The 24411-nt window shown below is 41.3% G+C and overlaps 1 protein-coding gene across 2 annotated transcripts in view; it reads left to right on the top strand.

Moving 5' to 3' along the window:
* The first annotated feature begins 4143 nt into the window (after positions 1-4143).
* Positions 4144-24411, top strand: part of MEOX2 (mesenchyme homeobox 2) — a 142694-nt gene continuing 122426 nt past the window's right edge. The window contains exon 1 of one of the 2 annotated variants that reach the window (XM_029589007.1): positions 4144-5007. In XM_029589007.1, the coding sequence (XP_029444867.1) occupies positions 4464-5007 (544 nt within the window). In that variant the 5' untranslated portion in view covers positions 4144-4463. The remainder of the gene's footprint in view (positions 5008-24411) is intronic. The other variant, XM_029589009.1, reaches the window with a different exon arrangement.

Genomic DNA, 24411 nt, shown 5'->3' with positions numbered 1-24411 from the left:
AGTGCGGGCATTTCCTGTAGCTCTCGCACTTGAGCTTGGTAATCAGTCCGCACCTGGCTCCTAACGCGCACAAGGCCCGGTGCATGAAATGCATTCCCACAGGCCTGCGCGCAGTGAGAAAGCTGCCTTAGCTCGCCCATGGGGTTTTATTTTCCGGAGGGAGCAAAACAGATGCTTAAGAAACTGGCAACGTTGGGAACCCATCTCAGGCCTTTTCACACCTTTATTCTTTATTTTTCATTTTTTTGTAGGTGCCTAATTCCAATAGCCTATGCTTCTCTTTCAGTTTTAATACTTGGGTATGTCACCAAAAAATAAATAAATAAATAAATAAATAAAAGTGTGCATTTTGAGCGATTGCTTAAACATTTGTTTTGCTCCCTGTTGACAAGTCCAGCAAACAGAAAGCAATAGCAAGCGAGGCGAACGCTTGCTAAGCAATAAGATTTGTATATTTCAGGGCTGTAGCCTCCATTTTTCAAACCAAAGACAAGCTTATGAAAACGAACATTATGTAACACTCTACTGAGTGTACCTTTCCGATTCTGTCAGACCAAAGTTGAGCACTATCTATCTACAAAACAAAATGGTGAAATGTGCAGCGCGCTCAGCTCCCTGCGTTTTCACAAGAGAATGTATTTATTTTATTTATTTTTTAATTTTTATATACCGAGGTTCCTGTAGGAATTACAAATCACTCCGGTTTACATAAGAACTGTAAATTAGCCTAAGGCTGTACATGAAACAGTTGAAACAGGTACATATTAACAAATGAATGAATAAAAATAAATACGGCAAATATAACAAATGAATGACTGAATAAATAGAAAAGGTAGGTATAACAAGTGAAAGAAAATGGGGCAACTAGCCAGTGATTAATGAGAAGTGAGCTCTGCCTGCGCTCCATCCCCACGCTCTGCAGGAAATTAACAAAGCTAAAAGAAAAATGATTTCAATGTGAACCTTTTTAAAAGAAATAAAAAAAATCCAGCCTTACCGCTGAAGGACTCCTTGTAGGGTTCAGTCAGATACTGGAAGGCAGGCTGGTACAGCTGCTAAACACAAGTTTTAGGGGGAAACAAAAAAAAAAAAGCAAGAAAGTCTGCAAAACTAATTTCCCTCAAACTAGGGCTCAATTTCCGTAGAAGAAACCAGTCCTTGGAAATCTCTGGATTCAGGATTTTTCAAATGCAGGCAGGCGTGCCCTGCACAGAGAGTAGGGTTTAGAGTAATCCAAAGAGCAGGGACAACGCGCTCAAGCTGAGGTTAAGGGGGGAAATGATATCGCAAGCCTTTTGTATTGTTGGGAGAGAAGCCATTTGTTATTGAACGTTTTCCTTCTACTTGTCTTATGATCTAACTCCTGCTGATGTTAAATAAACAGATTTACACTAAATACAGATTAGTCAAGAAAAACATTTTTAGTTGTTTTTTTTTAATATATATAAATTGTTTATTCTAATTTGAACCTGATGAATCCCCCCCCCCTTCCAAAGTCTCATCATTGTTAAACAGCTCAGGTATAGATATTATGAGGGGAAAGTATATAGCGGTATAAAGAATAAAAATGACTCCAGTAATTTGTGTTTTTCTTACCCGAACAGAATCATCTCTAATTGATGATTTATCTGGATTATATACAATTTTTTTTTACTTTTTTGCGAAATAAGTTATATCCTACAACCCCGAGTGTGCAGAAGTCATATCCTACCAAACTCTCCTGCTCGCCTTCTTCCCATTTTCGTTTCTTCCATGGCACCTGACCCCACCTTTAAACTCAGGTTAAAAGCGTTCCGTCAGATTTTAAGATGAATAATTCTGCAGGTTAAAACCAGCTTGAAACTGGTCTCCAGCCTCATGGCGATTCGTAAAGTTTTGTGCCAGGGTATGGGGTTTTTTTTCCCCCTCATGCAAAAGAAAGGAAAGTTCAAATGATTTATGAACTCCACGGTTAAACGAAGACTTTACTGTATGCCGTCGATAAACTAAGTTTCAAGTAATTTTCTCTGTTTCTAATAATGGGCATTACAGTTAACTATCAACGCTTTATGTATCATATGCGGGCAAAGAGATAAATTTACCGAGGCGCGTTATGAGATAACAGAAGAGGAAAATGTTTTGAGGGATGTACAGATCATTTGAGAATATGTCACAGAGAGCTGAAAAGGTGGTTGGTTGGTGTTAGACTGCTCATGCCGTTAATTTTTAATTAATTTTTTTTTTTTGGGGGGGGGGGGGAGGGAGGTCCTAATTACTTCTGACAAATTAAAATTGATAAATGTCCATGGGCTGTCCAAAAGATTGGAACTCCAGAATGCCCCCTCCAGCAATTAGAGGGTAAGCCTTGTACTCCTCATATAAAGCCGGAGCTGACAGAAGGGACTAGTAGCCGCTACTTTTTGGACGGATTCTATTCTCCAGAGCAAATAAGGTTTATTACTCCACAGCCTTTACAGGAAAGCACAGCCAGAAAGGTTAAAAAAAAATTAGGTTAAGAGGCGTAATGTATATACCAGGAAGCAAGTGGGGGGCAAGAAGTGGATCAGAAAATACAAAAGGTGTCTTGTGGCCAGAATTACCTTTCAACCGAAACTGGGCACAAAAACGTGCAAAAAGCCCGCAAGTTAGTAAGGCTTTCGCGGTTTTAAAAGAAGGGTCCCTTTGGTCCAACTATTTAATGTTCTGCAGCTTCAGGAAAACTGTGCAAGCAAAAGCTCCGAGCAAAAAGCTTGTAGGAAGTTTGCCCTCAAAATGTTTGGAATGTGATAGCTGGACAAACAGTCCTCGGCCCTTTTTGCCCACCTTGTGGCTTGCTTGAATTTTTTTTTCTGTAGAATGAATGGTTTACCCTTCCAGTTGCAGGAAATTAACAAAGATGCGCTACTTTAAAGTTGGGCTAGTAAAGGGGCTTGAGGCTTGTTGCGCTTTGCTAAAAAACTTAAATCTGATTTTTAGTTTGATTTATAAAAAATGAATGGAACTAATTCAAATTATCTTAATGTTAGGAAAGGATTGCCCCCGTATAAATTATACAAACCTATATCTGATGTTCTGTGCCCGTGTGATGCAGGTGTATAAACCCCACCTCCACCCCCAATCTGGTAGAATGTATAGGGAATGCGCACAATGATGATTCCCAAACCGTTTTTCAAGAAAGAAACTGGTAAGAGTGCTAAAATAGCACAGCTTTAGGGCACACACGTGTGTGTGTGTGTGTGTGTAAGTGTGTGTGAGAGACAGACAGACAGACACACGCTCACTTTTCTTCATGGAGTAAAACGATTTATAATTTAAAAACAAAATCTGCTAGTGGCAGACTGAGAAACTTGGCTCCATGCTGACATTTGCTGAACTGCAGGCTGCATTTTATCAGGTAAGATCTTGTGTTCATCAATATACTGAAGGGAAGAAAGGAAAACACTGGATAATTTGCCTTTGGTTAAAAAAAAAAATAAGGGAGGAATTTGAGCCTTTTTTTTTTTTTACACAACTTGTATAAAACTGAAAATGCGAGGGGGAGGCAGGGAAGGAGTTTAATGCAAAAGAGATGCTTCAGACCACATCATTTTGACTTTTGTTAATTTGTGTTTTTTTTTAACTTGTGTGCCCTGTGAGAAGCTTGCGAGCGCTTCCTGCAACTCTGCCCCATAGTAAAAGGCGGGCCCGTGTGCTTGGTGTACTGCAGCTGCAAGACTTTATTAATTAACATTAACCGCAGCAGTGTGAGACGGAAGACCAAAAAAAAAAAAAAAGCCCCAAACTTTGCTAAGCAGAGCTGTCTGATAAATAACAGGTCTGATGTCTGCAGAGGATGCCGTGGTGCCTTGCCAGGCTCCCCACAAGGCAAATGCTGAGCGCAGCCCCACGTCAGCTGTCCCCGGCTCCAGCCCTCCTCAGCCAGCCTGCAGCCCTCTGACACCTGCGATTCCGACCTGGGCCCGCTAAGATTGCCTTTTTGCCTGGGGAATACTCCACTGCCCTGATACCAGGGGACAGAGGCTGAGCAGGAGGGTCCTGGTGACCCACGGTACTGGGCGCAGTGGCTTGGACTTCTGGAGGGAGTTTGCATGTGGTCAGTGCCGTGCTCCTGGGCCAGCCCCCCGGCTCACGTTACAATACTATTTATAACCTCTCTTAGCTGTTTCCCCCTTAAAGCAGCTCCCTGGGACCACCTTCTGTTGGCTTCAGCCTCTCCCCCTCCCCGGCTCTTGATATCTGAGTAGCTCTGAGAAAGCTCATCTTGGACAGAGAGAGAGAGAGAGAGAGAGGGCTGCTCTGGCATCGGGGACCGGCCCCTCGGCTGAAGACCTGGATTATCTGCGCTCTGCCGAAAGTGTGCCGGTTTTTGCTGTCTTTGGAGAAAGTTTTTTTTTATTACAGTGAAAGCTGAGCGCAGGCGGCGGGAGTTGGAGCCTGACAGGCGCTGCTGCTGCCGCTGCCCGGAACCCGAGACTTTGCATGCCATGGATCACACGCTCTTCGGCTGCCTTCGCAGCCCCCACGCCACCGCCCAGGGCTTGCACCACTTCTCCCAGTCCTCCCTCACCCTCCACGGGAGATCGGACCACATGTCCTACCCCGAGCTGTCGACGTCCTCACCCTCCTGCATCATAGCCGGGTACCCCAACGAGGAGGGCATGTTTGGCAGCCAGCACCACCACCACCGGGGGCACCACCACCACCACCATCACCACCACCACCACCAGCAGCCGCAGCAGCAGCAGCCGCAGCACCACCACCACCACCACCAGACTCTGCAGTCGAACTGGCACATTCCCCCGATGGCCTCGCCCCCTGCCGCTGCCAGGCACAGCCTCTGCCTGCAGCCGGACTCGGGAGCCCCTGAGCTGGGCAGCGGCAGCCCCCCCGTCCTGTGCGCCAACTCGTCCGGCCTCGGCGCCGGCGCTCCGGCCGGGGCCGCCTGCGCGCCGGGGGACTACGGCAGGCGGGCTCTCTCCCCGGCCGAGGCGGAGAAGAGAGCCGGGAAAAGGAAAAGTGACAGCTCAGGTAAGCGCACGCAGTTGGCATTTGCCGCCCTGGGGAGCATGCGCAGACGGGTAGGTAGGTAAGAAAAAGGAAGTCAATAATAATGTAAAAAAACAGAATAATAATAAAATAGAATAAAACAATGGTGGAACGAATCTGCAGCAACAGTTCACACGCCAGCACGCTGGAGTTCGGGATTTGGTTTCTGGTACATGATAGCACGGGGACATCCCTTTTCTCCACGCCTTCCCCCCCCCCCCCTCCAGTCAGTTCCCGAAGATCCCTGCTCCCTTTCCCAAACAGGATTGCGAAGAACAATGAGCACGTGACGCTTGCTGTAATCACTTGTCAACAGATTCCGTCCCGAGACGAATGAATGTTGGCTCTTCCATCGCTTGAGCCCAGTTAGGTACGAGGGGGTCTCGGAAGCTTCCTTTTCTTGTCGCCTCCGCGGGTGGATGTCAGAGAGAGAGATTCCTAGGTTGTTCCAGGAATTTCCTGCACTTTGATCAAGGCTCCGTTGGCAGAGCTATTCTTCTTCACGAAGATGCCTCCAGTTATCGCATAACGCTGGAGTTTTGACGTTTGCGTGCATGTGTGGGCAAAGATCCCTGGGAAAGTGTAAGGGGGTCATTTTCAAAGGAGTTACGCATGTAAATGTGACATACTATGGTAGCAATTTTCAAAAGCTATTTACTCGAGTAAAGTGCACTTACTTGAGTAAATCCTATGGACAATTCAATGGCATATATTGTAGCAATTTTGAAAAGCCCACTTACTTGAGTAAAGTGTATTTACTCGAGCAAAAACCAGTTTTGCTCGAGTAAATGCTTTTTAAAATCTACCCCTAAATGTACAGCTATTATATTTAGGCTGCGTTCTGGCGCGCTAATAAACAAGGAAAATGTTCGGGCACGATCGACCTGAGGTCTTCATACTCTGGCAGCCTGATTTTAAAAAAGCATTTACTCGAATAAAACTGAGTTTTTATCAAGTGAATGCTTTTTACTCGAATAAGTAGGCTTTTGAAAATTGCTGTAATATGTGTCATTGAATCATCCATAGGATTTACTTGAGTAAATGCACTTTACTTGAGTAAGTGGCTTTTAAAAATTGCTACAATAGTAGTTACATTTATGTGCGCAACTCCTTTTGAAAATTACCGCCTGGGTGTATTTATATTATTAAACACGCAAGTTGCAATGGTTTCCACAGCCTCCACGGAGTCAGGCTCCACTTTTCCTTCGTTTAAGGAACAACACCAGCCACATTAATTGTCGCTGCTGTAACAGTCTAAAACCGCTCTAGACGTTTTCACTAGGAAAAGTTACCTGGAAATCCATTCCAGCCCCCTTCCGCGAGCACTGTGCTTCTTCATGATCACTGCAGGAAGAGAGAAAGATGACAAAATAAGGAAGGATTTAAGCCTCTTAAGATTGGGAAGCAGACATAGCTGAAGTTTATTTGCATCAAGCCAGTGGGAGCTGACAGTGAGGTGATTTCCGAATATTTATCAAGCATTCACAGTTCAGGGGATCAGCAATCCAACATAATTAGGATCAGCAGTATTTCAGCAGCTGGTTTTGTTGACCTGGGAAATGGCTTTGTAATTGTTCTGGGTCCTTAGGTTATTTGTCTTTACCAGCGTTCAAGTTCTGCAACAAGTTTTTTATTTCTACAATAGGCCAGGTAAAGTTTGCAGGAATTTAGTTGCGGATCCTATATGAAGCGAAAAAGTTGTTTTCGTGCACAAAAGTTGGCATTTGCAGCATATAATGTGCTCTGTTTTACAGTCTCACTCTTTGTAGTATGCACGGATGCATCTTTTAATATGCACGCATCTTCAATCATCCATCATAAAGCTACTGTAAAAAACATGATACATAATGGAGAATCCAACATTAGGCTTACTATTGCTGTTAAAAAAAATTGCAGGCCATTAGCTTTATTGTGTGTTTTATCTGCAAAGGAGAGACTGTCCCTTACACTTGTGAGACAAGTGGCAGACTGCTTTCTCCCTTGATTATCTCCTAGCACTTATGAAAGGAAGTTTGTGCAATGCAAACATATATTTACTGTAAATAGACATCCTGCTGTGCAGAATCACAATCTGTGCTTACCAGGAATGTGCTAGACTACTCCTTAATTCCTACAAGAATAGCAAATACATGCCTCTAATATTTCTGGAATGACTTACATTGATTTAACTCTAACTCTTTTAAACTTTGACCCAATGTAGTGTTAAAATAATAATATATTCACCAAATTTTGTACTGTAAATTTTCCTTTAGCATTTTGTTTCTGATTAGTTCAATGTTTGAAATCAATAAAAGTTACCTTTAGATGACTTAATGCATATCCCCAAGTTTATGCCTCAAAGACTAGAGAACATAATATAGTGCACTGTGTGCACAATTACAATGCATTATGTCATCAGCGAGAGCTACAGATTAGCTGTCAATAATATAGACTCAAACATGAGTTTGGTTAATATTTTCTTTTAGTAGTATCAATCTGAAAGACATCTCTTCTTCTTGTATTACAATTGTCATGTTACTTTTTCTTTCATTACACCTTACAAATAATTTAAGAACTTAGAATTCCCTTATACATAGTAATTTTTCACTGCTGAGGTTGCTTATAGTTCATTAATTCAAAATGAAAACGTTTTGGGATGTCTGAAATCAAACACTTCAATAATGGTGGTCTAAATTAATAACGTCTCTCTAAATATGCCTGTGATAATTAAAATTGCCTGAATTTAAAGAAAACTCTTAAAATGATTTTTGCATGTGAAGAGGCAACAGAAAATATTTTCAGGCCTCCATCTAAATGGATGAGCTGCTACTTCATCCAAATGACTATTTTTCAATCAAGATATATTGCATGGAAGGAAAACTGAATGCCTTGGCATGTTTTGGGGTGCAACATCAAGGGATCGCTCTGTAAAAAAAAAGCCCCAAAACATATTAATGCAAATGGGGCCCAACTAAGCCCTCATTTTCTCTGTGTTTTTAACTCATATAACAGGAATTTACTTGCTAGGAATAGTTGACCAATTTAATCTTTTACAGTTTGTAAATTCTCTCTATATTTTTTGAATAGAATTCTCAATATATATAGTATAGGGGAATAAACATTGCAGTGTTTTTAGTGGAGAGTGCGGCAGATAATGATGGAAACACAAACCATATTGACTGTGTATTTTTATTTAAATGTATTGCTATATAGCTAGGGTACTTTTCATTGGACTTATCATGAGAAAGCAGCTGCTTATTTACGACAATATCGTTTCTGCTTGAGAAAAGACATGAATATACATAATTGTGTCCGGTGATCCTTCAAAGGTCCAGTTTTGCTATTACTACTTATCACTTCTGTAGTGCTACTCGATGTTTGCAATGCTGCACAAAAAAAAAAAAAAAACCCCACACCAAAGAGCTTAACAATTTAATGAAGGCAAACATACAGTACAAAAGAGACTTTGGGAATTTCATTTATTAAGAAATGGTTAAAATCAATAAGGTTGAAAGTGGGATAATCAGGAGTAGGCTTGATGTTCCAGGCATATCCCTTCAGAATGGCTTACCCAGAATGCTTTACTCTTGTTGCTCTTTTGAGGGTTTGTTTTTTGAGAGGTGGGATTTAGTAAATGACTGATGATTAAGTTGAGGAAATAAATATTCAGATTTTAAAGCATATTATATTTATTCATTATGAATTCTCCAGCTTGGCTGAAGTATCACAGGCCATGGATTATGGCTCCTGCAATGCAATGCCGTAACATGAATATGTACCGTACATTAATCTTTATACATGCTGAACATTAATTACATAATTAAGTAATTAATATTAATGTGACACATTAATATTTATTTTGAGGGCCTTATTCAATAAGCACATAGAGATTTTATGTATGAATACAGCTCATAGTTACAATAGCAAATAAAAAGTCAATTCACATGAAGGAATTCTGAAAAATAGCCTTTGTGAGACAGCAGTAATTAATTAACCACAATTATTTTTGAGTGGTTTCCGATATAGCTAAGAAAAATAAGTCCTACACTTGTAGGCAACAGAAACTGAGTGATATTTAAATGACCTTGCATTTCATTAAAATAATAATACGAGATCTGATTCACCATTGGTTTACCACCGTTGGGAAAATCCAATGGTGAATCAACTAAATAAAATACACTGCCATCTTGGATTAAAATATTTAATTTACATACAAAATGAATTTGTCCATCATGTTAGATAGATGCTAAATGTTTAATTTATCATGAAAGGAAAAAAAATATCTTCAAATATCTAAACAAATAAGTAGGTGCTAAACTTGCATATAAAGAATTTCAGTTATACCCACTATGTGGGGGTTTATGAAGAAGATATTCCATGTGATCAAATTTAGAGACCAATGAGCTCCCCTGAAGTTAATGTATAACATCAAATAATTATACAATTTTATATTGATTCTATTAAAAAGAATTGCAATTTCTATAACAAATCTATAAGGGTGAAGAGACAGCTAGTATTTCACTGTTAAAGCTGCACATTTTGACACTATTAATTATTTCTTGATAGCAGTTTTATGAAACTTTCAGGACATTTGCTTTTGTTTACATGTTGCCAATATTTTGTTTGACTCAACGAGCTCTAAATTTAACAACAGGAATGGCTTTTTATCCTGCCTGTGAATAGTATCTGTGGAAAGTGTCATCTAATCAGAGCAACAGTAGAGTTAAATTGCGATGTCTTCAGTTTAATGAGGATTCCAGTTAGACCAAGGTAACAAAAACAACTGAAAATGTTACTTATGAATATGTTTGAAAATTTGGAGCAAAACTTTAATCATTTTCTTTATGATTGTTTTAAACATAACCTGAACAGAACTTTGTAATTTGGCAGGTTATACATTTTTGTAAAAAAATAAAGAGACCTGTTTGCTTTTGAGAATATTCATAATTTGAAACAACCTTTAATCGTATATAAGACTAATGAACTTTACTGTAAAGCTACTGATGTTACTATTTACACCATAAATACAGTGTTTAATATCCAAGAACCCACAAATGAAAAGTATAGCTTTTGATATTTTACTTCTGGTTATTCGCAAAGCACCTTCATATTACCCTTGTTCCTGGACTGTCAGATGTACTAAAATTCATCTGCTTTCTGTTACAGTCCATAAGTATCTATAATCTCTCTGGAATAAATTACATTCTTTTCTGTAACTAACAATAAAAGCTAGGGCAAGTCATTCAAAAGTACAAAATGTTCCAATATCAAAACAGAAAGAATTAATTTTTAATACCGGTCCAATAAAACTTTTGGGCAATCAAATTACATTCCTTTAATAAATACAGTTTGCTGTCAATATCATACAGTATATCAGTCTATATAACTTTGTCTCTGAATCATACAAAAACACCATACATACCAAATTCCATCTTTGCTCGAATGTGGATTCATTCTGTACAGGCACAAATAGACTGGTAGTAGGTAGTAAGGTAAAGTCCAGTTCACAAGCGCCAGATGAACGAAAGGATTTTTCCTATTTTTTGTCTATGAGAAAGCAGTTTAGTACATCAGACTCATATGAAAGTTTGGCAATGTGGAAATAATGGTACAGAGAAGAAAATCTCTGCAAGTCAGATATATGTATCTTCCCAGATCTGCCTTAAATATCTTATTTTTTGTTGCAGCCGAATGCACGCAGGCCTAGAAATGGATGTTTTAGTTCTACCCATCATCTAATGTGATAGATTCACCCAACTGCGTTCTCGGATAGCCATAATTAAAGAGGATATTTAACGCTCTTACAAGCCCTTCTGTGAGCAGTTTTTAAAAGTCAATGTTTGCTGGATGCTCGGGGTTTTTCCCACTGGAGTATCATGCTTACAGTGAAAGAAAGTTAAAGAAGGCACCCAGTAACAATTGTAGGGAGAGATCAGCAACATAACAATAATAAAAATGAATTTGATATTTTGTAAGAAATATGTTTATTTTCTTGACAAGAATGTCTTTTGGATTGTCAGAGGCCCAGTTATTACTTAAATGTCTCTCTCTCTTGTTTGTGTGTCTATCACTGATGGTTCTGATTAGTTCCCAAAAAATATTCAATGAAAATATGGATGAATTTGATATGCCAGAGCGCTCCTGGTAGAATGCGATCATAGCTACAGCTTAAGATGTTTTACACTCACATTTTGAATAAAGCAGAGTGGCTGCCATGTTAAACCAGAGTGGCTGCCGTGTTAAACCCTCATAAGATGTCCCATACTTATGGACACAATCCTGTCTCATGGAACAATTGCCCGTAGACCTTCTCTCTCCTCACATCCCCTAGCCCCTCTTCACACCAATCCTCTCTCGACTTACTCCCATCTGTTCTCTGCCTCATCGCCCTTAACTGATTTGGAATCCTCACAATTTAAGCAACTCTGTAAGTTATTGTAAATAAATCGACTGCTATGTACATAAGTTACCTGATATTCAGTATCTTTAGTCTCATACATACCTCTTTTTAGGCATGTAGATATTTATTCTTTAACAGCTTCATATGTACCAGTTTTTAAGTTACTTGTCAACCGTATTTTAAGTGCAGTTTCTCGTTGCCATGTTACTTGTCAAGCGCACCTTATGCGCAGTTTCTCGTTTATTGTAAGCCTATGTGATATCTCTGATGAATGTCGGTATATAAAACCATTAAATAAATAAAAATAAATAAATAAACCACTCAGATATGTAGAAATAAGGGTCAACAAACAAGTTGTGGGTAACCTGACCTGAAAAAAGGAACATATCTTTTGATAGATAAACACAAATGTATTAAATTAATCTTTCTCTGTCCATTATTCAAACATGTTAAAACATCATTTTCCGTTTGTTTCCTAACATCATCTTTTTTTAATCTTTTCAATGTAACTGTTCATAGGCAAACATGCTTATGATTAACCAGTCTAATGATTACAAACATAGGCCCTGATTTTGAAAAGTATTTACACGCTTAAAGTTGGGTTTTACGCATGTAAATGCACTTTACCTGTGTAAGTGGCATTTTGAAAATTGCAATTGAATTGTCCATAGGATATTCTCATTTAAGTGCAATTTACGCTAGTAAAATACTTTTTAAAATTGCTAAGATAGTATGTTACATTTACACATGTGAACCCTTTGGAAATTACCTCCAGTGTTTGCAGTCTTAGATAGATGTTTAAGTTTTATCTTATAATAGATTTACTTTTATTAAAGAAACATTTAATGTAAATAATTGTCTTTTCACTTTTCTGTTCTCTATTTACTGTATTTATCTGCTAAAGTAGATTAATTGCAAAGTGAGGAATGTATAGTTGCCTGCGTTTTGCTAGATTTTTTTCTCTCCAAATACTTATTGCTATTTTGGACCAATGGATACAATTATTTCTTCCCCCACCTCCACCCCCACCCCCAGTGGTTTCTGTTGTTCCCCGCTTCCATCTTCCAGCTGGCATTCTTGGGTGTCTTGGTTGACAGTGGTGGTAGAATACCTCCTCCAAGGGGGTACCTTCAGTAGGGATGTGAATCGTTTTTCAACGATTAAAATTATCGTCCGATAATGTTTATATCGTCTTAAATCGTTATAGAACACGATACAATAGAAATTCTAACGATTTATCGTTAAAAATCGTTAAATCGTGTTAGTGCGCACTAACTCGAGTTAGTGCGCACTAACTCCCCGTTAGTGCGCACTAACTCGATTTAGTGCGCACTAACTGAAAATGATACAAATAAACACTTTCCAGGTCACTGAAGGTCAGTTAGGAATGAATATGTGTTCCTATTGGCTGGCTGCCCTCTTATCTATTGATGTTACCACTGAGGTGATGGTTGGGGGGATGGGAAATGGAACTGGAAACTAACGAACACCAACAGAAAATGAAACAAAGTGTTCACACTTCCCAGGTCAGTAAAGGTCACTTAGGAATGAATATGTATGTATGTATTCCTATTGGCTGGCTGTGCTCTTATCTATTGATGTTACCAATATGGTTGGGGGGATGTGAAATGGAAACAGTTGGAAGCTTGACAAAAAAAGTAATGTAATGATCAGCACTCACCTGACTAGAACTTGTTTGTTTATTATTTTTGTTAGCAGGCACCTGAAATGCTAGTGCATGTTGAATTTGCCAATCACTGTGCATTTTAGAAAGGTGGTCCTGGCTGGAACTGTACACAGTTCAAATATATGTAATTGATTGTTGGTAAGTGTATTTTTTAAGTAGCCACACTGGCACCAGTATGTTTACTTTTCCTCCTACTTAACTCACTAGCTCAGCTTTGTAAGAAGGGCTTCTCTGCTTGTGTGTTGTTTTTGTTTGGTGTGAGGAGAGCAGAAACATCAGATCTTTATTCAATCTACTACAGTCATCTCTTACAGTGCCCTATCCCTATTAATACCAGGAGTGTTGTGATCTTCCTGCACACAGTGCCCTAACCCTGATACCAGTCTGAGACAGCTCCCTCCCTGCATTACTAGTGAGAGGCTGGCTTCACAGACAGGGGGGAGCTGCCTGACCCTCACTCCTGACTTCCCCCATGTCCCAGCTAGTGAATGGTGTGTGGGTGAGGGGGGGGGGGGGAGGATGGTGAAGTCTGAGACAGCTCCCTCCCTGCATTACTAGTGAGAGGCTGGCTTCACAGACAGGGGGGAGCTGCCTGACCCTCACTCCTGACTTCCCCCATGTCCCAGCTAGTGAATGGTGTGTGGGTGAGGGGGGGGGGAGGATGGTGAAGTCTGAGACAGCTCCCTCCCTGCATTACTAGTGAGAGGCTGGCTTCACAGACAGGGGGGAGCTGCCTGACCCTCACTCCTGACTTCCCCCATGTCCCAGCTAGTGAATGGTGTGTGGGTGAGGGGGGGGGGGGGAGGATGGTGAAGTCTGAGACAGCTCCCTCCCTGCATTACTAGTGAGAGGCTGGCTTCACAGACAGGGGGGAGCTGCCTGACCCTCACTCCTGACTTCCCCCATGTCCCAGCTAGTGAATGGTGTGTGGGTGAGGGGGGGGGGAGGATGGTGAAGTCTGAGACAGCTCCCTCCCTGCATTACTAGTGAGAGGCTGGCTTCACAGACAGGGGGGAGCTGCCTGACCCTCACTCCTGACTTCCCCCATGTCCCAGCTAGTGAATGGTGTGTGGGTGAGGGGGGGGGGGAGGATGGTGAAGTCTGAGACAGCTCCCTCCCTGCATTACTAGTGAGAGGCTGGCTTCACAGACAGGGGGGAGCTGCCTGACCCTCACTCCTGACTTCCCCCATGTCCCAGCTAGTGAATGGTGTGTGGGTGAGGGGGGGGGGAGGATGGTGAAGTCTGAGACAGCTCCCTCCCTGCATTACTAGTGAGAGGCTGGCTTCACAGACAGGGGGGAGATGCCTGACCCTCACTCCTGACTTCCCCCATGTCCCAGCTAGTGAATGGTGTGTGGGTGAGGGGGGGGGGGAGGATGGTGAAGTCTGAGACAGCTCCCTCCCTGCATTACTAGTGAGAGGCTGGCTTCACAGACAGGGGGGAGCTGCCTGACCCTCACTCCTGACTTCCCCCCATGTCCCAGCTAGTGAATGGTGTGTGGGTGAGGGGGGGGGGGGGAGGATGGTGAAGTCTGAGACAGCTCCCTCCCTGCATTACTAGTGAGAGGCTGGCTTCGCAGACAGGGGGGAGCTGCCTGACCCTCACTCCTGACTTCCCCCATGTCCCAGCTAGTGAATGGTGTGTGGGTGAGGGGGGGGGGGGGAGGATGGTGAAGTCTGAGACAGCTCCCTCCCTGCATTACTAGTGAGAGGCTGGCTTCACAGACAGGGGGGAGCTGCCTGACCCTCACTCCTGACTTCCCCCATGTCCCAGCTAGTGAATGGTGTGTGGGTGAGGGGGGGGGGGAGGATGGTGAAGTCTGAGACAGCTCCCTCCCTGCATTACTAGTGAGAGGCTGGCTTCACAGACAGGGGGGAGCTGCCTGACCCTCACTCCTGACTTCCCCCATGTCCCAGCTAGTGAATGGTGTGTGGGTGAGGGGGGGGGGAGGATGGTGAAGTCTGAGACAGCTCCCTCCCTGCATTACTAGTGAGAGGCTGGCTTCACAGACAGGGGGAGCTGCCTGTCCCTCACTCCTGACTTCCCCCATGTCCCAGCTAGTGAATGGTGTGTGGGTGAGGGGGGGGGGGTGGATGGTGAAGTCTGAGACAGCTCCCTCCCTGCATTACTAGTGAGAGGCTGGCTTCACAGACAGGGGGGAGCTGCCTGACCCTCACTCCTGACTTCCCCCATGTCCCAGCTAGTGAATGGTGTGTGGGTAAGGGGGGGGGGGGAGGATGGTGAAGTCTGAGACAGCTCCCTCCCTGCATTACTAGTGAGAGGCTGGCTTCACAGACAGGGGGGAGCTGCCTGACCCTCACTCCTCCGGGGTATTGTGATCTTCCTGCACACAGTGCCCTATCCCTGATACCAGGGGTGTTGTGATCTTCCTGCATGCAGTGCCCTATCCCTATTAATACCAGGAGTGTTGTGATCTTCCTGCATGCAGTGCCCTATCCCTATTAATACCAGGAGTGTTGTGATCTTCCTGCATGCAGTGCCCTATCCCTATTAATACCAGGAGTGTTGTGATCTTCCTGCATGCAGTGCCCTATCCCTGATACCGGGATGTGTGCAAGAAGATCACAACACCCCTGGTATCAGGAATAGGGCACTGTGTGCAGGAAGATCACAACACCCCCAGTATCAGGAATAGGGCACTGTGTGCAGGAAGATCACAACACCCCTGGTATTAGGGATAGGGCACTGTGTGCAGGAAGATCACAACACTCCTGGTATTAAGAGGGATAGGGCACTGTGTGCAGGAAGATCACAATACCCCTGGTATCAGGGTTAGGGCACAAGTTCTAGTCACATTGACTGATCACATTACTTGTTTTGTCAAGCTACCAACTGTTTCCATTTCCCATCCCCCATATACTGTCAGTAGGAAACTTGGTAACATGAATAAATAAGAGGGCAGCCAATAGGAATACATATTCATTCCTAAACTGACCTTAACTGACCTGAAAAGTGTCAAATTGTATCATTTTCAGTTAGTGCGCACTAACTCCCAGTTAGTGCGCACTAACTCCCGTTAGTGCGCACTAACTCGAGTTAGTGCACACTAATCGGAAAAAAACGATTTTTAACGATTTTTAACTAAAAAATCGTGCCTAAGACGATTTTCTTGCCCTGCCACACGATTTCTATCGTTAAGACGATATGGAAAACGATTCACATCCCTAACCTTCAGTGCCCCTTGTTTGCTGGCAAGGATCACCACAGTCAGGCCTGACAGACAAGGGATCAAAGCCTGGAACCCCCATGCCACTGCACACAGCTCTACAGTCTATATGAAGCCCCATATGAAGCCTTTTAAAAACAGGCTGTAAAGCAGGCCTATAATAAACAAGAGCATTAGAGTGTGTGTTAGGCAAGGATACCCTCAATCAACAAAGACCTTGGCCAATGTCCCCCACACATTGTCTACCCAGGCTGTGACACAGTTCATAGATTACAAATTGCAATAAAATACTTGTAATAATCTTTTCACTGAAAGGGACAATTTCTCATGGTAATTTCTTAAAGCTGCAAGTCACGTTTTGTTCGTACTAAGCTGTTTAGTGGGTGACGGAAAGGTAAAATTAGTGTTGTAGGTATATTTTTACAGTATATCCTGGTAGAGAGAGCGTGAGGGAGAGAGACTAACAGTACAAACGTTACTGTTTGAAGTGATAAACTTGAGGATGATGTAATACATTGGGCAGTTTGCAGCTGATATTCATGCTCAGTCAAAACAGAAAGAAAACATAATGATAGGAACCCTCCTGTTCCCCCAGGCTGATGTGTAAACAATGGTGCGGGTGCTCTGACACACTGCTTTTTGGGCTGTGTTTGAAAGGCATCAAGCTTCACTATTTCAGTGCCAAATGATATGCTTGTTCGATGTTCGGTGCCAAAACCTTCAACACAACACAATGCCGTTCAAAACAACGCTAGCCTCAGGCTGCACTGGAGTCAGCCATTGATCTCAAGGTTCTCTTGTGCTCTTAAACGGCTAATAATAATTTAGGGCAGACTAAGACAAAAAAAAAAAAAGACAGGGCAAGGGCAAGGATAATGAGATAATTCACAAGCATTACAAGGAACTTCAATGTATTTCTATATTGCAAAAAAAAAATAAAAATAAAAAAAATAAAATTTCCTTCTGTGGAGGGCACTATTTTGTAGTTACTATTATAATGTTTAGTGTTTAGGAAAGAAAATTTCATCCCCTTCAAGACTAGGTGATTGGTAAATTACTTTTAAAAATTCCCTTTCATGTTAACTCCTAAACGTAAATTGGTAGCCAAAATAACAAACCACAACAAATACTGCCAAGGCCAATTAAAACTCAAAGGAAGATGGAAAAGAACAGAAGAAGAGAGAGAACTATTTCTCTAAACTGATGGTAAACTAATCCATAATTATGTTGGTTGTTTTTTCTTGATACTTGTGGAATCCTTATTTCATGTATTTTATTGATGTAAAAATTGATGAAATCCTAATAAAATATTAATTTAAAAAAACTGATGGTAAACTGATTTGTGAAACCTGACAGGAGCTGAATTACTTTACTTGCAAAACTCTCTCTCTCTCTCTCTCTCTCTCTCTCTCTGACTTTCTTACTATTTTTATCCCTTGCCTCATCTTTCTTTTCTGTCCCCAGTTTATTTATTTTATTTTTTTAAACAGCATTTTGCAGCCTTTTAATCTGGGAAATAACATAATCAGGGTTCTTAGTGTGGTTTTTCCACCTGTTATTAAGGGAATACCCTGACTGGGTTTGTTTTCTTTTGCACAGCTTATAAAACTGCAAAACACAAGATAAAAGTCATTAACGATATCGTACCATAATGTAAACTAATGGTATATAGTACATTAAGAACCACATATTGTTCATTTGATACCAGCATTTAGTCATTTTGGTCCTCTTTCAGATATTTTCTTATTTATTAAAAAAAAAAAAAAAGTTCCTCCCTGGTATAACATTGTTTTAGGGATAAATTTAGGATCTTAATCAGAAAGGACTTTTTCCCATTCTGTGCCTACGGGGGGGAAAAAAAACTATATTGAAGAAGGTCCATCATTTGGAAAAGGCTATTTGCGGGACAGTGACATACTCAGAGTTACCTATGACTGGCATTGTCCTAAACATGCACTTCAATGCCAACCCAACATAGCTATCAGCGTTTCTTTCTTTAACCAAATGTTAATTGACTTCACATTTCTGTGTAAATCTATGATAATATTTGTCTCCTGCTGTACATATTAAAAGCATGACATGTCCCACACAGAAATCTAAGGTCAGCAAACAGAGCACTCCTTCCCATTCCCTCAGTAAAAACCGCAAGACTTACCCAAGTGAGGGAGCGAGCTTTGTCCCTTGCTGGTCCCATATTATGGAACTCCATGCCCCTTGATCTCAGACTCCAGAGCAATCATAAACTTTTCAAAACACAGCTCAAAACCTGGCTCTTCATACAAGCCTTCAAGAAAGAAAACTGATGCGGGCAATGACGGAAAAGTTATGCGGCTTAAAGCACCGAATGCCTAATTTTATAAATCCTTACTGAATTATTTCAACATTTTTAACTGTAGGCAACATTCAGGACATATTGCTATGATACACTTAATCCCCCTAATAAACACCTTATTGTTACCGAAAACTATTGGCACCACCTATGTAATGTACAACCCATATTTTTACTGGTGCCTTATTGTAAACCGTTGTGATGGTGAATAACAATGACGGTATATAAAAACTCTTAAATAAATAAATAAATAAATAAATAAATAAATAAATAAATGTACACCATGCCAGCCAGCATAAATTGCCATATCTTTACCCTGGATTTTGAATTTTTTGGATTTAATTACTCTCCTCTCCAAACCCATGCTCATGGCAAATTACAATTCAGGTGCCCCAGAGGGTTTACAATCTAAGGGAATGACATACTAACCTGAGGGATTTTCCAGGAGTGAGCAGCCTCATTTGCATGCAAGTTTTCTGCCCATGCCAATGAGCTGGGTAGAAAACTGACACATGAACCCGAGTTCCCTGGACGGCCAAATAAAGATAAGGTGTAGCCTACATTTTCTAGCAAACCACCTAACCAGGCTGCCTTTGCACTCCAGTTTACCCAGAATGCTCAGTTAGTCAGCTGCTTTGCTTCGCAGCAGCTCCTTAACCCAGAATTTTAGTAAACTTTCATGTACAGCAGACTACACATGAAAATGTACTACTTGCAAGGGGACAATTATGCAAATATATATATATTTTTTTTTTTTTGCTAAAGGGCAGTGTATGAAAAAATAGGTAAAAGCCTGATGTGCCAGTGTTTTTGTGAGTTTGACAGTTTTGCGTATTGCCCTCTTTTGAAAATAATGTATCATTAAAGTAAAAAGCCCTCAAGATTTGTACCTGAGGAAATGGAGGGTGAAGCGTTTTGCTAAAAGTGACTTGCACAAGGAGTATCACTGGGAGAAACATAATTTGAACCCTAGTTTCTCTAGTTCTCAACCCACTGCTCTAGTCACCAGGCTACTCCTAGTAACCTGCTTTAGACTTAATTGAAGTCAGTGGAGCTTTGCAGCGAGATGCCCTATCAACTGACAGCTAACCTGTGGGAGAAACTAACTATCTATTGCACACACTTTATAAAAACACTATAAATGGCTATGTTGGGATTGAGTTTTCAAATAAAAAATAGAACAATGTAATAGTGATTCTAAATGTCATACGTACCAGAGGACAAATCATCAGTACATTTTTTTTTTTTTAAACAATTTGAACAGTAAATTTAAGGGCATTCAATATGCTCAAATACTTAAAACAAAACAGCAAAACAAATAAGAGGATAGCACATGCTTCACTTAGTACAAAAATTGCAGAATTGCTTGACTGTTTTATATTTATGTTTATATAAATTTACTATTGTATTATTTTACTTGTTACATAGTTAATAGGACTTAAGTGTGCTTTTACATTTTTAGTTTAGTATTCCTTAGGATGCTTTTGATAGCATTTTATTGTTTTGTTGTTGTTGCTGTTGTTGTTACTTGCCCTGAGCAGTCCATGGAAAGGCATGAATTAAATCTAATAAAAGTAAAGTAAAAGAACACATGCAGCACTGCTTTTTCCATAGTGCTCAGGCTGCCTGCTTTTTGTTAAGAAAAGTACATCCGAAGCAGTGCAGGGACCCTCAAGTTCAATTAAAAAAGTAGGATTAGGAGGTGGAAGATAGTAAAGCTGATTCAGGAAACTGAAGATCCTCTAACATGTATCACCTAGACATATATTTAGCAGAAACCATAGGAACCTGAGGAAAATCTATAAAGCGCAAGTTTTTTTTTGGTGCAACAGATTTTCCAAGTTCTCCATCTTATTGGATAGAAAAATAGTGTCTTTCACCAAACTACCCTGAAGTGCTGTAGATTGCAACACAGTCTGTTGAAATTCAGCGATCTGCTGATCTATTTCTACTTTAGAATTTTCCAATGCGCCTAAGCATGGAATTAATTACCAAATCTCAAAGCCTATCTCCTATATCGGATCACACTTTGGACCTCACTGGAATTGTAGAGACATCAGGTTCTTCTTTGGCTAAACCCTCTATGTTACCGGTTACTAGGGGTGTGCATTCGTTTTGAACTTAAATGTAAAACGCTACTTTTTTTTTTTTTAACTTAAAAAAGTGATGAGGCGAAAACGATCGGATTTCCAACTTATTCAACACAGCTATGTTGAATACGTTGGAAATCGCAATTGTTGATCCAAAATAAAAATTTAAACCCCTCACCATCCTTAATCCCCCCCCAAAGACTTACCACAACTCCCTGGTGGTCCAGCGAGGAGTCAGGATGCCATTTCTGCCATTTCTGAACTCCTTTGCGAGGAGCACATGACGTCGGCGCCACGTCGGAGTGACGCGGCGTCACGTGATTCCCCGCGGGTTCGCTCCGGGACCCTCGTTCGACCCAAAAGGAACTTTTGGCCAGTTTGGGGGTGTCAGGAGGCCCCCCCAAACTGGCCAAAAGTTCCTTTTGGGTCGAACGAGGGTCCCGGAGCGAACCCGTGGGGAATCACGTGACGCCGCGTCACTCCGACGTGGCGCCGACGTCACGTGATTCCCCGCGGGTTCGCTCCGGGACCCTCGTTCGACCCAAAAGGAACTTTTGGCCAGCTTGGGGGTGTCAGGAGGCCCCCCCAAGCTGGCCAAAAGTTCCTTTTGGGTCGAACGAGGGTCCCGGAGCGAACCCACGGGGAATCACGTGACGCCGCGTCACTCCGACGTGATGCCGACGTCACGTGCTCCTTGCAAAGGAGGTCAGAAATGGCGTCCTGTCCCCGCTGGACCACCAGGGAGTTTTGGTAAGTCTTGGGGGGGGGGGCGGATTAAGGAGGGTGAGGGGTTTAAATTTTTATTTGCACATATGGACATAGACTCAACTTATGGAATTCTCCATATGTCCATATTGACCGCAAATGGGACCCCCTTTCGACTTATGGACTTATGAACATAAACTTTTGCTCTGCACATCCCTACTGGTTACCTTGGTATTAGATTCTGAGTGAGATTGGCTCCTTAAGATGTATTTCAGACATCAGGGTTTATTAGTTTTGCAGCATAAAGTTATGGCTGTTCCTAATGTTGCCAAACCTACTCAGAAGAAACAGAAACAGTTTCTTCTGATGAGACTCAGAGTATTGCAATTAGGAGCCCAATTCTTTCTTAAATTCCTGTGCAAGTGTTGTGTCAAATATAATACTAATATGTATGTTTTCTCTGAGCCCAGTCAACTTTCCTTTTCTCTTGCTGTTGAGTTTGTCTGTGTAGATCATTTTATTTCTGTTTGTTCATATTTTTATCATTTCCTTTTGCTTTTTATTGTCCAACCTGAAATTTGTTTATTCAAGTTTTTCTTGAGATTTATTTATTTATTTATTTAAAACTTTTTATATACCGGCATTAGTAAGCATACATCATACCGGTTCACATTGTAACTGAAAGGCTGAAAGTACAATTAACAGGGAGGGGAAACAGGGAGGAATATACAAAGAGCAGAAGGCAATGAAATAGAAGCATTAAAAACTGTAACAGGCTATTTACAGGTCTGAATATACAGGCTTAAAAGGGTTGCTTACAAGGTCTATATACAAATACATTTAAAAAAGGGTAGGATTAAAAGATCCACAAAACAAGCTGCAGGTGATATTTTTTATTGCACTCCAGCTTTTCACAAGTTATAAAAGGGAGCACAACTCTCAGGAGCTAGTCAGAGATGTATTGGGTGACTCCGTTAAAGAGCATCGCCTTTAACTTGTTTGCAAACTTAGATGAAAAGATGCACAGAACATTTCTGAGTTCAAAAGGGCGTAAACACTGGAGCAGCTCTCCACCCTCCTTTTCCCTCCAAGTCAGTTATACATTTTGTAATCTTCAGTCACGCCCTTTTCATCTAAAGAGACAAAGAGCAAACATAGACCTAGATTTATCATTTTGCTATAAATTTCGCATGAATAGTACCTGTGATAAAAAAAATAGGGGGGGGGGGACATGGTTAGGAAACTTTTGGAGATACTACAACACTACCTGCTATTTTAGAGAGAGAAAGAGAGACTCCTTATAAAGCTTTCATATTAGTCAACTATTTATACCACTGTAGGAGGGTCAACTTGTAACTCGAAGTGAGGTTTTGATGGTTGGGGGGGGGGCAGTTTTCCAAGCACTGTCAGATGTACAAACAGCACAGTACACATCAGTGAAGATTTGATGTGATTTGGAGTGAGGAAAGGTACACAAAGATGAGAGTTGTACATTGTACTCTCGACCTAGTTTGATGCACTCCTTCCTTTTGACTAAAGTTTAAAAATTTGCATATGCATGTTTTCCACATTATCACTGGCAGTACCGTGGGAAATAAAAATACCTTTTCCTGTGATGCTATGGGGGTGAAAGTGAGCAGCTCGGCCGCAACCGCGGTTGGCGAAAATGCACCATCGCGATGTGGCCGGCTGCATACTTGGAATGATGAATCCCAGGGAAAGTTAGCAAGGTTGAGAACTGCCTATTGCTAAAAGATGGAGCTATAAACAGTCAGAAGAAAAAAACAACTTTTTTATCATGAAGATATGTTCTCCCCAATTTGGGACTCAGTGATGACCAAAAGAACATTTGCTGCCCCCTGTTGCAGCTCCAGCTCCCTGCATGATATATCAGAGAGCCACACATTCCCACCGAGACTTCTCATAGGCCAAGAAGGAGGTGAGAGACAGATGGAAGCACAGCATCCAGAAAAAGCACAACATTTTGCAGAAAGTAACTTTACATTTCTTTTGCATACTGACCAAGCTAATAAACTGAAGTTAATTAATGGCAACCCATCTTGTGGGCAGGGATCTTAGATGAAACATGAACTATTTAGTTTTGATTTTTCATTGCACTATTTTTTAATTGACTATGGGTTCCTGATTAGCATGCTAATACCCACAAAATCTAGGATCACAGCCTGGATCCAGATCATAACAAACACGAGTCCATCCTAGTTTTTCAAAGCCTTTCACCAAACAATCCATCTTGAGCCTTTTGTTTCCCTATCCTAGCCCGATGGTCACTTTGTTACGCTTAGTGGACCTCGTTTACACCCTGAAGTGGTCTTCCAGGTATTGCTCCGGTTAAACAACCCCAGGCTGATTTGCAGCACAAACCTTAACCAAAGATGTTTTTGCAATCCTATGGTAAGATAGTAACTCAGAGTGTAAATCATGCACTATATAAAAGAGAGCTAGGTCTAATGCCGATGCTATAAATAGCACTGGCCTCGGCCCTGCTGATTAGAGATGGGTGGGAAAATATTATTTTCCAACTCAGCTCTAGGAAGCCTTCAGAACTGTCCCAATACAGACAGTTTAGTATGTCAACTCTAAAATTTAGAAAACAATGTTTTCCCCTACTTCCCAGAAGTAAATTAAGAGAGCAAAAAATCATAGACACACACTCACTTTTGTATATATCTGCTAGAATTACATAGGAAGATTTGCACTTCACTTTCAATTAATTTTTATACTACTTGATTCTTATTGAGTAAAGTTTGAAAGGGGTTCGATGAGGAAAAATAGCATATGCCTACATAAGTAGCTTGTATGCACATATATACTATTTTGCAAATGATGAAAGCACTGTATGTGCATATTTTCGGTTCTGTTCAAGTTTTACAAGTGCAAAAAAGGGGTGGGCCAATGGAGTTCCAGAGCAGGGTCAAGATGTTCGCATAGTTGTTGCTGTTATATAAGAGATATTATGCATATAAATGATCAAACGTATTCATACAATT

The sequence above is a fragment of the Rhinatrema bivittatum genome, chromosome 2, assembly GCF_901001135.1.
Source record: "Rhinatrema bivittatum chromosome 2, aRhiBiv1.1, whole genome shotgun sequence".
Taxonomy (NCBI): Eukaryota; Metazoa; Chordata; class Amphibia; order Gymnophiona; family Rhinatrematidae; genus Rhinatrema; species Rhinatrema bivittatum.
Note: the sequence above shows the minus strand (reverse complement) of the source record. Positions and strands in the feature narration are given on the sequence as shown.